Below are 12,579 nucleotides of genomic sequence, written 5' to 3'. Positions count from 1 at the left end.
TATAATTTATATTATATGTTTTATTTATATTATGTATTCTTATTATTATTTGATACAGACAATAATCGACTTAGGCTTTTCTTAGACGCTATAAAAGCTACCCTTGATTACCTTGGATTGAACTGAAGCTGACACAAATTTGGTTATTTTGTATTCAGGAAAAAAAGCAAATTAAAAAATAATATAAAATGAACATTTGTATATTGGATTATTTATATATATAAAGAATATTTTGCCGTTCTCTCCCTGTCTCTGGCCAACAATTGTCTGCAAGCGCGCAGCAGCTTTGTAATCGGTTCTCCCATCGAATTCATTTTTTCTAAACTCACAGCACTTAAAACACCAGTTCAATAAATAATAATCTGACTATGCTAAGTAACCTAAAGCATTTAATATAAACTTTGTAAATAAATGAAGTCAGAGTTGCAGAATAAATAGACAACTTCCAACGTATTATTTTTTAAATTACTAACATATTGCCCTACACTCAAATGTAAATTTTATTTAGACTAATAAAATGGGATACACATGTCTGGCTACATCTATGTCTCTATATATATACATATATAAATATACTTATGTATATTTGTTTTTTTCCAAACATGAAATTGCTAACTTCGAAATTTGCCTAAGCCTCCTGTGAGGCTGTTGCTGTTAAGCAGCAAAAATAAATCACTCTCAGCTGTCAAATTAAATACAAAATAATTTAAAATTACTTTTCAAATCGTGCGACAATTCGAACCCTTTTTTGGCTTTGGTTTTTGTTGCCGCTGCTGCTGCTGGTGCTGCTGGTGCTGCTGCCGCAGCTGCTGCTGTTGTTGTTGTTTCCTTTCTTTGGACAGCTCTTTGAAAATTTCAATTTTAATTTATTTGCAGTTTTGTGTTGCGTGTTGTTTGGCACCAGCAGCGTTTGGTCCACTCGGCGTATACTTGATATTTCATTATGTGCTCCATTTTCTACTTCTTTTTCTGCTGCGTGCCTTTTTTACCACACACACACTTCTGTGTGTGTGTTCAGTCAGTTTATTGTCAATTTCAATAGTCCAGACAATGAGAGTGTCTTCTTCCTCTTCTTCTGCTTCTTCTTCTTTTGGGTGTATTGACTTTAACCGAGTTCTAATATAATAAAAATGCAAATTGCTCAACGCCAGCAGCGGAAAACTGTCGCGTTTTTTTTTATTTTATTTCATTTTTTTTTGTATTCATTATTATTTTTTGGGGGTTTTGGGTTTGGGCTTTTGGCTATCCTTCTCTGGCTAGCGTCTTTGTTTAACGAAGTGAACTTTAGTCTTTTACTATGTATTTAGGCTAAGTTGGGATGCACAGTTTCTGTTGGCCATTTTAAAGCCGACTGCCACGACGCGTCGGCTGGCCCAAATGTAAAGCCGCCAGCTGGACCAAGAAGCGTTTTTGCCTTTTTATGTTTCAGCTGCTCGCTCTTTGGGGTTTGCTCATTTGGAAGAATTGGGCTTTTTTGTTTTTGGTTTTGTTAGGACTCTGGCTTAGTTTTTCAGCTTCAATTCGGTTTAGTTAGATTCGATATTTCGTTGTTTCGGCTTTTCACTGTCAACCTAAAAAAAAATGAAAAATAAGTCCGCAGCTTGCCTTTTTCTCTCTCCATTTTGTTTTCCTTTTCTTTTGTTGCTGTCTGCATCTCTATTATTTATTTTCACTTCATTTTTTTTTCATCACTTACCGCCACCGCAATTCAGACGTCTATGTGCGTTTCCATGACCGATAAGAACTAGACCCGAATCGCAAAATGGACTCTCCATCTAAATGCCTCAAATCACTTTTGCTCGTCTGCCATTGTGTACACGTCTTGCTTCTTTTCTCTTCATTTTGCCTGTCTACCATTGAAATTGAATTTCATTCTTACTTTTTACTTAAACATCACCGGTTTCCGCACACTTGGCGGCTTTTAGATTGCGCATGCTAAGCAATGATTTCATATGCTTTAATTTTCTGACGTCTGACATCTGCTTAACAGAACGATTTGAGTATATAAAGTGATTTGATATGGGACAACATTATTTACATCTCAATACAAAATGTTATTCTTATAAATGAGTAACTAACAGACTGAATTCAACTATTTTATTTATTTTTTAATAATTTTTTTATTTCTAAATATATCAGACATTTTCTTTATTTTCTCTTTATTGTCACACAACAATTACAAATGGAAAAATTTTGCAGCCACCTCTTGCTATACATATATAATAAAAAATGTAAGCTATCTTCGTCTCTCTCTGGGTTAGCATTCTCAGCTGGTTACTTACTTACTTTACTGTAGCTTAGCAGCCAGCTTAGTCAAGGCAGTTAGGGGAATCAGTTGGTATTTCATATATAATGGCATGAGTGTAGCTTTAAAGAAAAATAATAAGCAATGAAGTCTATTCAGCCAGTTTTGGTATATTACAATTTGTTTTCCTATAGCTTCTACTTGGTCGCCTAAGATGAAGACGCAACTGCAGTCGAAATTAAGGTCTGCTGATGGCAATCGAACTGACAGATGCTCGAAATGTTATTATTGCTCAAACAAAGATTCCAATATTTTTATTTTTTTATTTATTTTATTTTGTTTTTATTTCAGGTCAAAGCATTACACCCCTTTAGACTATTGTGTTATTGTGTGTTCTGCAAGTTCAATTGTTGTGCGTTGTGTTTTACTCTGTTCACGGTATGATATAAGTTGCATATATAGGTACATAGATACATATATACATAAATAGGGCTTTCACGTACTTTGATATAGATACATATATATACACACATATATATATATATTTGTATATATAAATACGTATTTACGTATATGTATATATGCTTTCTCATATTCATTTGTAGAATAAATATATATTCATATAAATATATATTAATATATATATATATATATATATACACATATATATATATATATATATATATTGGCATTGGTTTTCAAACACCCTGGCTCCATAACGACGTTACTTATTCTGGAAATTTTGGGTGTTCGAATTCAAGTTTAATTTTGGTTTTCGAATTTCGTTTGGATTTGCCTAATTCATATTGATGGGCCAGACGGGTATGTGTCGATTGTTATTATTAGGATGATTGTTGTTGTTGTTGTTGCTATTGTTGTTGTTAGGGTTGTTGCTATTGTTAGGGTTGTTGTTGTTGTTAGGGTTGTTGCTATTGTTAGCATTGTTGTTAGAGCTAAGGTTGATGTTGTTGTTGTTGTTATTATTGATGTTGTGATTGTTAAAGTTATTCTGATTGATGTTGCTGTTGTTGTTGTTGCTGCTAGTGTTCAGGTTGTTGCTAGCTTGAATGTTGCAGATGATGTTCTCATTGTTATTGTTATTGCTGCTGATGTTGCTGTTACTGCTGCTGTCGTTGTTGTGGCTGATGCTGCCCTCATTAATGTTACCATTGCTAATAAGATTATTATTATTAGTGCTGAAATAGCTGTTATTCTCCATTTGCGGTAAATTCCAATGATTGGCAGACAGCTCATGTGGCAGAGCATTATGCGACATATACCAAATGCGAAACTTGCCGGCCTGTGGCGCCCCCACCTGCGGCACGAGTCCATTGTTAATAAAGACGGGCGCCTTAAAATTGAGGCCGGGGCACGGTTGAAACTGCGGCATTTGTTGCATTTTGGTCAACTGTTGCTGCTGCTGCTGCTGCTGCTGCTGTTGCTGTTGCTGTTGCTGCTGTAGTTGTTGCTCCTGTTGCTGTTGATGTTGCTGCTGCTGTTGATGGTGCTGCTGCTGCTGCTGTTGGTGCTGTTGTTGGTGTTGCTGCTGCTGCTGCTGCTGCTGCTGTTGTTGCTGTTGCTGCATGATTTGCTGTTGCAGCTGCTGCTGCAGTTGTTGCTGCTGCAGCTGCTGCTGCTGTTGCAGCTGCTGTTGCTGCTGCTGTTGCAGCTGCTGCTGCTGTTGCTGCTGCAGCTGCTGTTGCTGTTGTTGTTGCAGCTGCTGTTGCTGTTGTTGCTGCTGGTGTTGCTGTTGCAGCTGCTGTTGTTGCTGTTGCTGCTGATGTTGCTGTTGCAGTTGATGTTGCTGTTGCAGTTGCAGTTGCTGCTGTTGCTGTTGATGTGGCTGTGGCTGTTGCTGCTGTTGCTGTAGCTGCTGCTGCTGTTGCTGCTGCTGTTGCTGCTGCTGCTGTTGCTGCTGCTGTTGCTGCTGCAGCTGTTGTTGCTGCTGCTGTTGCTGTTGCTGCTGCTGCTTTTGCTGCAATTGCAGCTGCTGTTGCTGCTGTTGCTGTTGCTGCTGCTGCTGTGCCTGTTGCTGCGCCTGCTGCTGCGCCTGCTGATGGTGCTGCTGCGCCTGTAGCTGCTGATGTTGCTGCGCCTGCTGCTGCGCGTGCTGCTGCGCCTGCTGCTGCGCGTGTTGCTGCGCCTGCTGCTGCGCCTGCTGCTGCTGGTGTTGCTGCTGCTGTTGCTGTGTCCACTGCTGCCCAGGATGTTGCCACGCTTGGGGTGCATACAAAAATTGCGGGGCTGCTGGGGTAGGCGCCAGTGTTGATGGCGGCGGTGGAGGCGGTGGCGGCGGTGGTGTTGGCGAAAGCACCAATGCAGCTGCTGCTGCAGCAATTCCAGCTGTTGGTGTGGCTGTTGCTGCTGTGGCGGCTGCTGCTTGCTCCTGCGGCTGCTCCTGTTGCAGCTGCCATTGCAGATGGCGCTTGAGCAGCAAGTGCAGCTGGCGCAGCTGAAGCAGCGTCTGCTGGAAGAGCTGGCGATTGGGCACCGAGGGCAGCAACTGATCAATGCTCTGCACGAGGCGCCGCGTCTGCTGCTGCGCGTTCATCAGCTGCTCGGTCAGCTTCTGCTTCTGATCAATTTGTGTCTTCTCCTTGGGCAGCGGCGACGACTTCTTGTCCATCGATGGTTTCTCGGCTTTTGGGTCGGCGACCTTCTTCTGCTCATTGCCCAGCGAAGACGCCTTCTGCTCGTCGTCGGTGAAGCGCCAGGGCTCAAAGCGCTGGCGACGCTCGCGCTCAAATTGACGCTCGCGCTGCCAGCGCAGCCAGGCATCCAGCTCCGCATTCACCGGACTCTCCATGCGCTGTGACTGTTATGGGGAGAGCGTGTGAGCTATGTGGCCCATTGAGGAAATGCAAGAAATACTTACAAACTGTGAATCGCCGTGCCACAACGTGGTCGGATCCTTGTGCTCCTTGGTCGAGCTCACATTTATATTCAGACTATTCATGGCTGCCATACGCTCGGCGCGCTCTGCGCCGATCGGCGGCAATTTTTGGCTATTTTCCATGATGATTCGTTGATTAATTGTGCTAGTTTCAGAGTATTGCAAAACTATTGCTGTCAGAAGTGGTTCTAATTGTAGTTAAATTTCCAGTGCCATGCCCAAAATGAATTCTAACCCAAGGCCACCTTATCTCATAATTTTTCGCTTTACTCTCAAATCGTTTCTAGAAAAAACACTTTCAGTTGGCCTTTACTTTTGCTTGCCTGGGCGCACTTCATTAATTTGAAATGTGAATCGATTATTCTCAAAGTGCCTTGCCATATGAGCAATAAATCTAACTAGGGACTATAGAGCGAATCTTCTTAGTCGATATATTTCTCTATCGCATCAACTGCCTTTACTGCTAGTAGGGCGAGTCCATTTAAAATGGCTCTGAAATATACTAACGGTATCAAGTGTGCCTAAAAATTATTCATATACCAGATTTTTGTACAACGGTCTCTTTTTACCTCTATTTCTATCGCTTTCCTCCCTCCCTCTGCTCCTTTGCGCGTGTCTCATTCTCTCTTTAACTAGCTCTCAATATTTTTTTTAAACGTTTTTTCTCTCTCGATGTCTACACAATTCTTCTCTTTATCTCTATATATATGTATTTCCTATGTCTCTTCTATCTCTCTCTCTCTGTCTAGCTTTGTCTTCGTGACTCTCTCTCAATGTATACCCCTCTCTCTCTCTCTTTGTTTCCTCTATCTGACCTTCAATCGCTTTCTATATGTCTCTCACTAACTCTCTCTTCTCTATTTCACGCTCTCCCTATATATCGCTAGCTCTCTCTCACTCTCTCTCTCTCTCTCTCTCTCTCTCTCTCTCTCTCTCTCTCTCTCTCTCTCTCTCTCTCTCTCTCTCTCTCTCTCTCTCTAGCTCTAATTTTGTTTTTCTCTCTCTGACTTTCTCACTCTCTATAAGTCTCCTTCTCCTTCTCTCTCTCTGACCTCTCTAACTATCTGATCTGATAATCATTCCCCCACCTTCGCTCTGTGCTTCTTTCATTGTCATTCGCTTTAAGAACCACCTTTCTATGCAATTCTCATTGAAATAGCAGACACTCTCAACATTTGTGCCCGAGTTAGAATATTTTATTTTAGTTCTTTGCTTCGAACATAAGTAAGTTGAGCATATTTATTTTTATTGCAGCTTTTGAAGACATAATCATACAATTTTATTTTATTTTAAAGTATTTTGAAACGTATTTTTCTCATTTGAGAACATTGTGCTCTTGCAGGTGGAGTATGCGACTACCGAGTCGGTGGTGACTGTCGATTGGGAGAATGGCTTTGTGGAGGCGTCGGCAGCCAACAATGACAACATCACACAGGCAAGTGCTGGCCTCTAGCAGCTGCGTTGGCAGCTGTGTGGGGAGTGGAGTTAGTAATTCGAGATGCTTTGTTATTGGCAGGTATTCAAGGAGCTGTTGGCCCAGGCCAAGATTACGTACAACCTGAGTCCGGCGCTGCGTCGCCGCCGGCAGTCGCTACCGCAACAAATTGGCAACAATGGGCCTGGTACACCGCTGCACCACCAGCACCACCATCATCACCATCAGCAGCAGCAACCGCATCAAGCGTCATCGCACGGTTCCGGCTCCGGTTCGGCCTCCACATCGTCGGGCGCCGCCGGTGGGGCACACGGCTCGCATACGCCAACGCCCGCTCAGCTACAGCATCTGCAGCGCATACAGGAGCGGAGCCTGGGCGCCAAGCGCAACTCCTGCACCATTTCCTAAGCCAATTTGGCATTTAACTATGTAACTGAAACTGAACAAACGGTCTCCTACAAATGGTTTTCAATGTTTCACAAATAATAAACGTTTTACAATTTATGTATTTACGATCTTATGTATTCACAACTCAAGTGTACCTCTTGCTACTAACTTTAGTACCTATCTCGAGCAAGTTTTTTCGCTCAAACTAATACACACACGCCAGCCCTGTCTCGCCCTCTCTCTCCCTCTCTCTCTCTCTCTGTCTCTATCTCTCTCTTGCTCATTTCTAGCAGAAGCTCTAACTTACTACAAGATTCACATGCCAATATTAATGTTAGATATTTCTATATATATATATATATATTTAACACTCACAGATATGTAGCATCTATAAAGAGCTGTTCCACTAAACTATGCACAAGAATCTGTAAATACTTGACAATATCTGAAACATAAAACTTGACCAAAACCAAAAAAAAACCCACTTCTAATTCCTCTTTCAATTCTCAGTCGATGAATTTCCATGTTTAGTTAACTATAATACTTTAAGAAGAAGCAGAACAAGAAGAAAACACAATTTTACTCAAGCAAAACTTATTCAAATCTTAATACATGTTTACACAGTTGCTATTTCTAACAATATTACCAAAAAACTAAATAAACTAGAAACTAAATGTCGTATATGTGGCGCCCAAAGCAAAGGCGGCCGTTGAACCGCTCCTGTGGCTAAGCATAGAAAGGGTTTTAGGTGTGTGAATGTGTATCTGTGTGTGTGAGTGTGTTTACCTAAGCGAAATGTGAAGAAAACGTAAATAAATTATAATAGTTTATATAGGCAAACCATCTAAAATTTCTGTTGAACTTCTGTTAAATCTTGACTCGACTATGATATACCCTGTCTAAAATATAAATAACCAAATGCATAATTCTTAAGAATTCCGACTACCAAAAATCCCAAGTTAAAGAAAAATATATATAGAAAAATTCCGATTCTTGCCTTATAAAGGTCCAGCTCTGATTTACAGTTATATGATTTATATAGTACACTTAAAAATACCCGATCCTCTATTAAAAGGCGTGCATCAGTGTATGTGTATGAGTGTATGATCTTAGATCAGCCCAGTTATATAGAGTAGCACAGATAAATATATATATAAATGCAAAATATATATATATATATATATATATATATATATATATATATATATATATATATATATATTCTTAAACAATATTCGTGATCGTATATCGTCTGTGGAAGATTTAAGCAAATGCATAGTATAATTAATATATTAAATTGTTTTTTTTTTATTTTTTACTACCATATATATATATATATTGATGTTAGACTTTGTGGTATTGTCGTTGGTTAGGTATGTGAGCTAGGCAAGCATAGTAAGTAAGCGACGGGTTAAGATTGAAAATGCAATGAAAACACCAAACAAAACGAAACTAAGGCCAAACATAGTAACAAAAAGCAACTGAAAGAGAAGAGGAAAACGAAAAAGAAAATGAAAAAGATAAAGATAAATAATAAATATTATATATACATATATACATATAGTACGGGTACAACAGATGATATGATATATTGGACATGCGATATGGCAGCTGCTATAGCGAATCAACATTATTTAGCAAATATACAAAAACTATTCGATGTGTGTCTGTGTGTGTAACGTAATCCAAAAGAAATCTATATAACCATATATATAGACTTATAGTCCTTGGGGTATATATATACGCAATTTTTGTTGTTACCCTGTTATCGAACCAATTTAAAAGAAAAATAAATGGCAAAAACTCGCCCAAAAATATTCTAATGTATTATAAATTGCGAATCTAAAGAACTTTCAGTATTTTGATTCCAATTTCTGGGCTACTTCATGCTATATATGTATATCAACAAATAGATCTATATATATATGTTATCTGATTTGAGTGCAGATTGTTGAATATATATGGGTATTTAATGAATAAGCATGAATATCGAATATGTTACAATGACAAAATGAACGAAACCAAAAACACACACAAAAACCAAAATGAATTTATGTAATTTTAAAAGTAAAATACCAGTTCGTATAATACCTATGCAAAAGTAGTGCGTATTCATGTGACGAAAAGCGAATTACAACTATTATATGCATACATATATTTAAAAATTACTCTTAAATCTATTTAAACAACTTGTCATAGCTGATGTTCCGCGTATTTGATGTAATTAGTGAAATTATCAATGTATTATCAATGTATTATAAGACCAAAATTTCCTAAGAATTGCAATCATTTTGTCTCATCATTATATTTTTTTGTGACTGTGTTCTATCTCTATCTCGCTCTCTCTCTCTTTTCTATGCCAACTCGCAGCCAACTTAATAAGTTGCAGGCATTTCATTTGGCGTTGCCAGATCAATCAACTCCTTAGCTTCTTTTGTAAATATATGTCATATTTTTATTTGATTATAATATTATGTATAATTTATAAAAAAAATTTTGGATATCAAAGCAAGGCCACACAGAATTGACTAGAGCGCCAAGATGTTGGCGCTAATTTAAGGCAAATACCAAATACAATTCGTTATGGGTTCTTTAAAAACTTGCTACATACTCGTTGAAACATACACTAATATCTCTACATACAAACATACATATATATTTATATATGTATCTATCTATATATATGTATCTTTATTGATGTGTATTACTAGATTTATATTTTAGTCTGGAGCTTAAGGTTGTGTCCGCTGTATACGCCGCTGCAAAATTACATTTTATTGATGTGAGCTAAAAAAAAAGCATAAAAATATATTTATCTTAATAAATATATATATATATATATATATATATATATATATATATATATATATATATATATTTATATATAATTTAAATAGTTGCAAATCGGTGTTCGAACTTATATATTCCGCGGCTTAGTTTACGTTTTCGAATTTTCCTAAGTTTTAAAGTTAACAATTCGTACATAGGAAGCAAGTATGTGGGAGTTAAAGCAAAAAACCCAATGAATGTTGTCGAGATACAAATAAATACAAAACTTAATCCATGGGTATGCAAAACAATTATTAACATAAATACATATGTATACATATGCAGACGTACATACATACATCAATATATATATGTGCATATATGCATATACATATGTATATCTATAAATATACTTAACATACGTGTCTATGTATTATGTATAGAAAATATATATTTAAAAAATGTAATGAATAAAATGCAAACCGAAAACCAAAAAAAAAAACACAAATAAAAGAAAACTTCTTTAAAACGAATAAACGCAAAGACAACACATACATTTTGTGTGCTTAAGTAGAATGTGAATGCGGAAATGAGTTTTTTCTTTCCTCATCTTTTATAACTCAAGTTTATGATGCTACGGAATTGCTAAGCTAACGGAAATCAAAAAGAATAATAACAAAATGACTGCGCATGCTCTCAAAAGCCAATTGCAACAATTATCCATCGATAAGTGTGCTCAAATGAAAGCTGCCTGCTACAAGAATGCGCGCATAGCTCGCTACTAACAGCTGTCGGATACGACACGCCAGCTAGTTGCAAATGCAGCTTTTTATTGTTAAAACACAAACTATGCGCAGGTAAATTTATTCAAATATGAACTGCATATTGAACGTTTAGATATGTATGTGTATATAAACTGGATAATATGATACATGAGCGCACAAACTGATAACAAAAAGAGGTGTGGCAACAAAAAAATCAATATGAACTTCCATATAGCGGTAAATATCATAGTAAAGGGAGTATGTAACTGTATGTGTGTGTGTGTGTGTGTGTGCACATTTGAGCAGCAACAATAACAAACCGTAGCACAAGGCCAAACAAATAAGCGTACAATGTGCAAAAGTAGCAAGCTCAAGGTTATGATGATACTTGCCGTCGGACATAGACGAAAGGCAATACCCTGCAAAAAAGAATATGGATATAATTGAAAATAGACGAAACAATTTCCGTTTCATACATATCTTTATTATATATACATATATGTACACATATTTATAATGGAGTATAAAGTATCATATTTTCAAATGGCTTATGCTAACGCATATGCCCGCCTGATATGCATAGCGAACGCAGCCCAAGCAGGCCAGGCCAGCCAATTTCAAAACAGACGCAGGCGCAGACATGACCACGCTGCGTATTAGTAATATAATCTATGTTGTAACTGTGTGCGTGTGGTTGTAGTAGTAGTAGTAGTAATAGTACTCACGTTTGTAGTTCTACGCAAGCCAAGTCAATGAATGCCAGCTGCTTCTTCTCTCCGCTCGGTCACTATAAGAAAAATGTGTTCTGAAATAAGTTTGACTTTTTTATACAACTTTTCTGAAATATTAAGCAAGTAGATAATCTGGCTAAAATATATTTTTTGTTTATTTTAAATTTAAATAAAAAACTGAATTATAGTTAAACTCAGCACACTTATAAAAGAAACATATATATGAAGAATTTCGTTTAATCTAGCTGATATTCTCTAGTTGAGCATGTATCGATTCTTATCGATAACGATTGACTATGCTAAACATTCAAAAACATTCCTTCAGCTCTACTTTGTCTATGGTAAGAAGCCTTCGTTCTTCACGTTACATTGGAAGGCACGATAACGATATACCCGGCAACTGGCATGTAACTAGAGCATTTGAATTGCAAACTTTAACTGCTGCTGCCACTGCACGTACAAGTTCTGCAAGTGTTTGAAATGGAAAGTGTTTGTTACTAATATTTGGATTTAAAAATATCTAAATTAAATTGTAAAAGTGAAATGTAAATTGCAAAAGGATTTCCTGAGTTCTCATAGCTGGTGAGCATGTAGAGTGGAGCATATATAGAGCGTTTGGTGTTTTGGTTATTAGGTCGCTGGGTCGCTACATGAGTATGTGTATATATATACATATATATAGATGTGTGTGTGTGTGTATGTGTGTGTGTGGCTACGGCCAACAGCCAGAAGGAGCCGAAAATCGTAACCGATATATGGCCAAAGTTGTAAGCGGATTCGCGGCGCCCGGCTGTGCCCGGTCATTGTAATTTGGCCAGCGAGCGATTCGCAGCTCTCAGCTGGCAGCTGCAAAGTTTGTTTGTTTTCTTTTTCATTTTTTGCTATTGTTACACGCGCCACAAGAAACTGTTATTGTTTTCGTTTTCACTTGCCTCGGCTCGTCTTCGTTTACGTTCGCGCTCGGGTTCCGCCGCCTCGTTCCCGCTATCGTTGGCGTTTTGCTCTTCGCCCGAAAGTATGCAGCAAAATAAATTGCGCGTCATTTGTTAACTTAAGACGAAGTGTGCTAGTCCTTAGCGAACCGGCCGGTAAATGCTGTTGTGATTGTAACTGTAACTGTAATTGTGATTATGGCTCTATTACTACCCGAAAGCGCCAAAGCCACTGAAACTACCCGACCCGCCCCTTCGCTCAATCAGGTTTGAATAGTTTCCTCACGCGATTTGATTTTACAAAGCTCTGAGCTAGTTTATATCTAAGATATATCGAAAATGTCTATGTGTGGGTGAGTGATAGGAGCAAGAAGAAGAGAACAAAACAAATGAGAAGAGAAGAGAAGAGAAGAAGGGAAGGGA

General features: G+C 38.0%; 1 protein-coding gene and 1 long non-coding RNA gene across 2 annotated transcripts in view; one reads left to right on the top strand and one right to left on the bottom strand.

Moving 5' to 3' along the window:
• The window catches only part of LOC111602830 (ras-related protein Rap-2b), a 43,954-nt gene extending 36,675 nt beyond the window's left edge, over nt 1-7,279 (top strand). The window contains exons 5-6 of the mRNA XM_023320140.2: nt 6,481-6,573; nt 6,655-7,279. Of these exons, the coding sequence (XP_023175908.1) occupies nt 6,481-6,573; nt 6,655-6,981 (420 nt within the window). The 3' untranslated portion in view covers nt 6,982-7,279. The remainder of the gene's footprint in view (nt 1-6,480; nt 6,574-6,654) is intronic.
• LOC111602831 lies at nt 1,190-2,013 on the bottom strand. Its single transcript, XR_002751642.2, has 2 exons — nt 1,697-2,013; nt 1,190-1,571 (listed from the first exon to the last, which is right to left on the bottom strand). It is a non-coding gene; the product is annotated as an uncharacterized LOC111602831 (long non-coding RNA).
• Nucleotides 7,280-12,579: the final 5,300 nt, after the last annotated feature.

This window comes from Drosophila hydei, unplaced genomic scaffold (genome assembly GCF_003285905.1).
Source record: "Drosophila hydei strain 15085-1641.00,03,60 unplaced genomic scaffold, DhydRS2 tig00000232-arrow-arrow-pilon, whole genome shotgun sequence".
NCBI classification, from domain to species: domain Eukaryota; kingdom Metazoa; phylum Arthropoda; class Insecta; order Diptera; family Drosophilidae; genus Drosophila; species Drosophila hydei.
The sequence above is the reverse complement of the archived record's forward strand: the minus strand, read 5'-3'. Positions and strand labels throughout refer to the sequence as shown.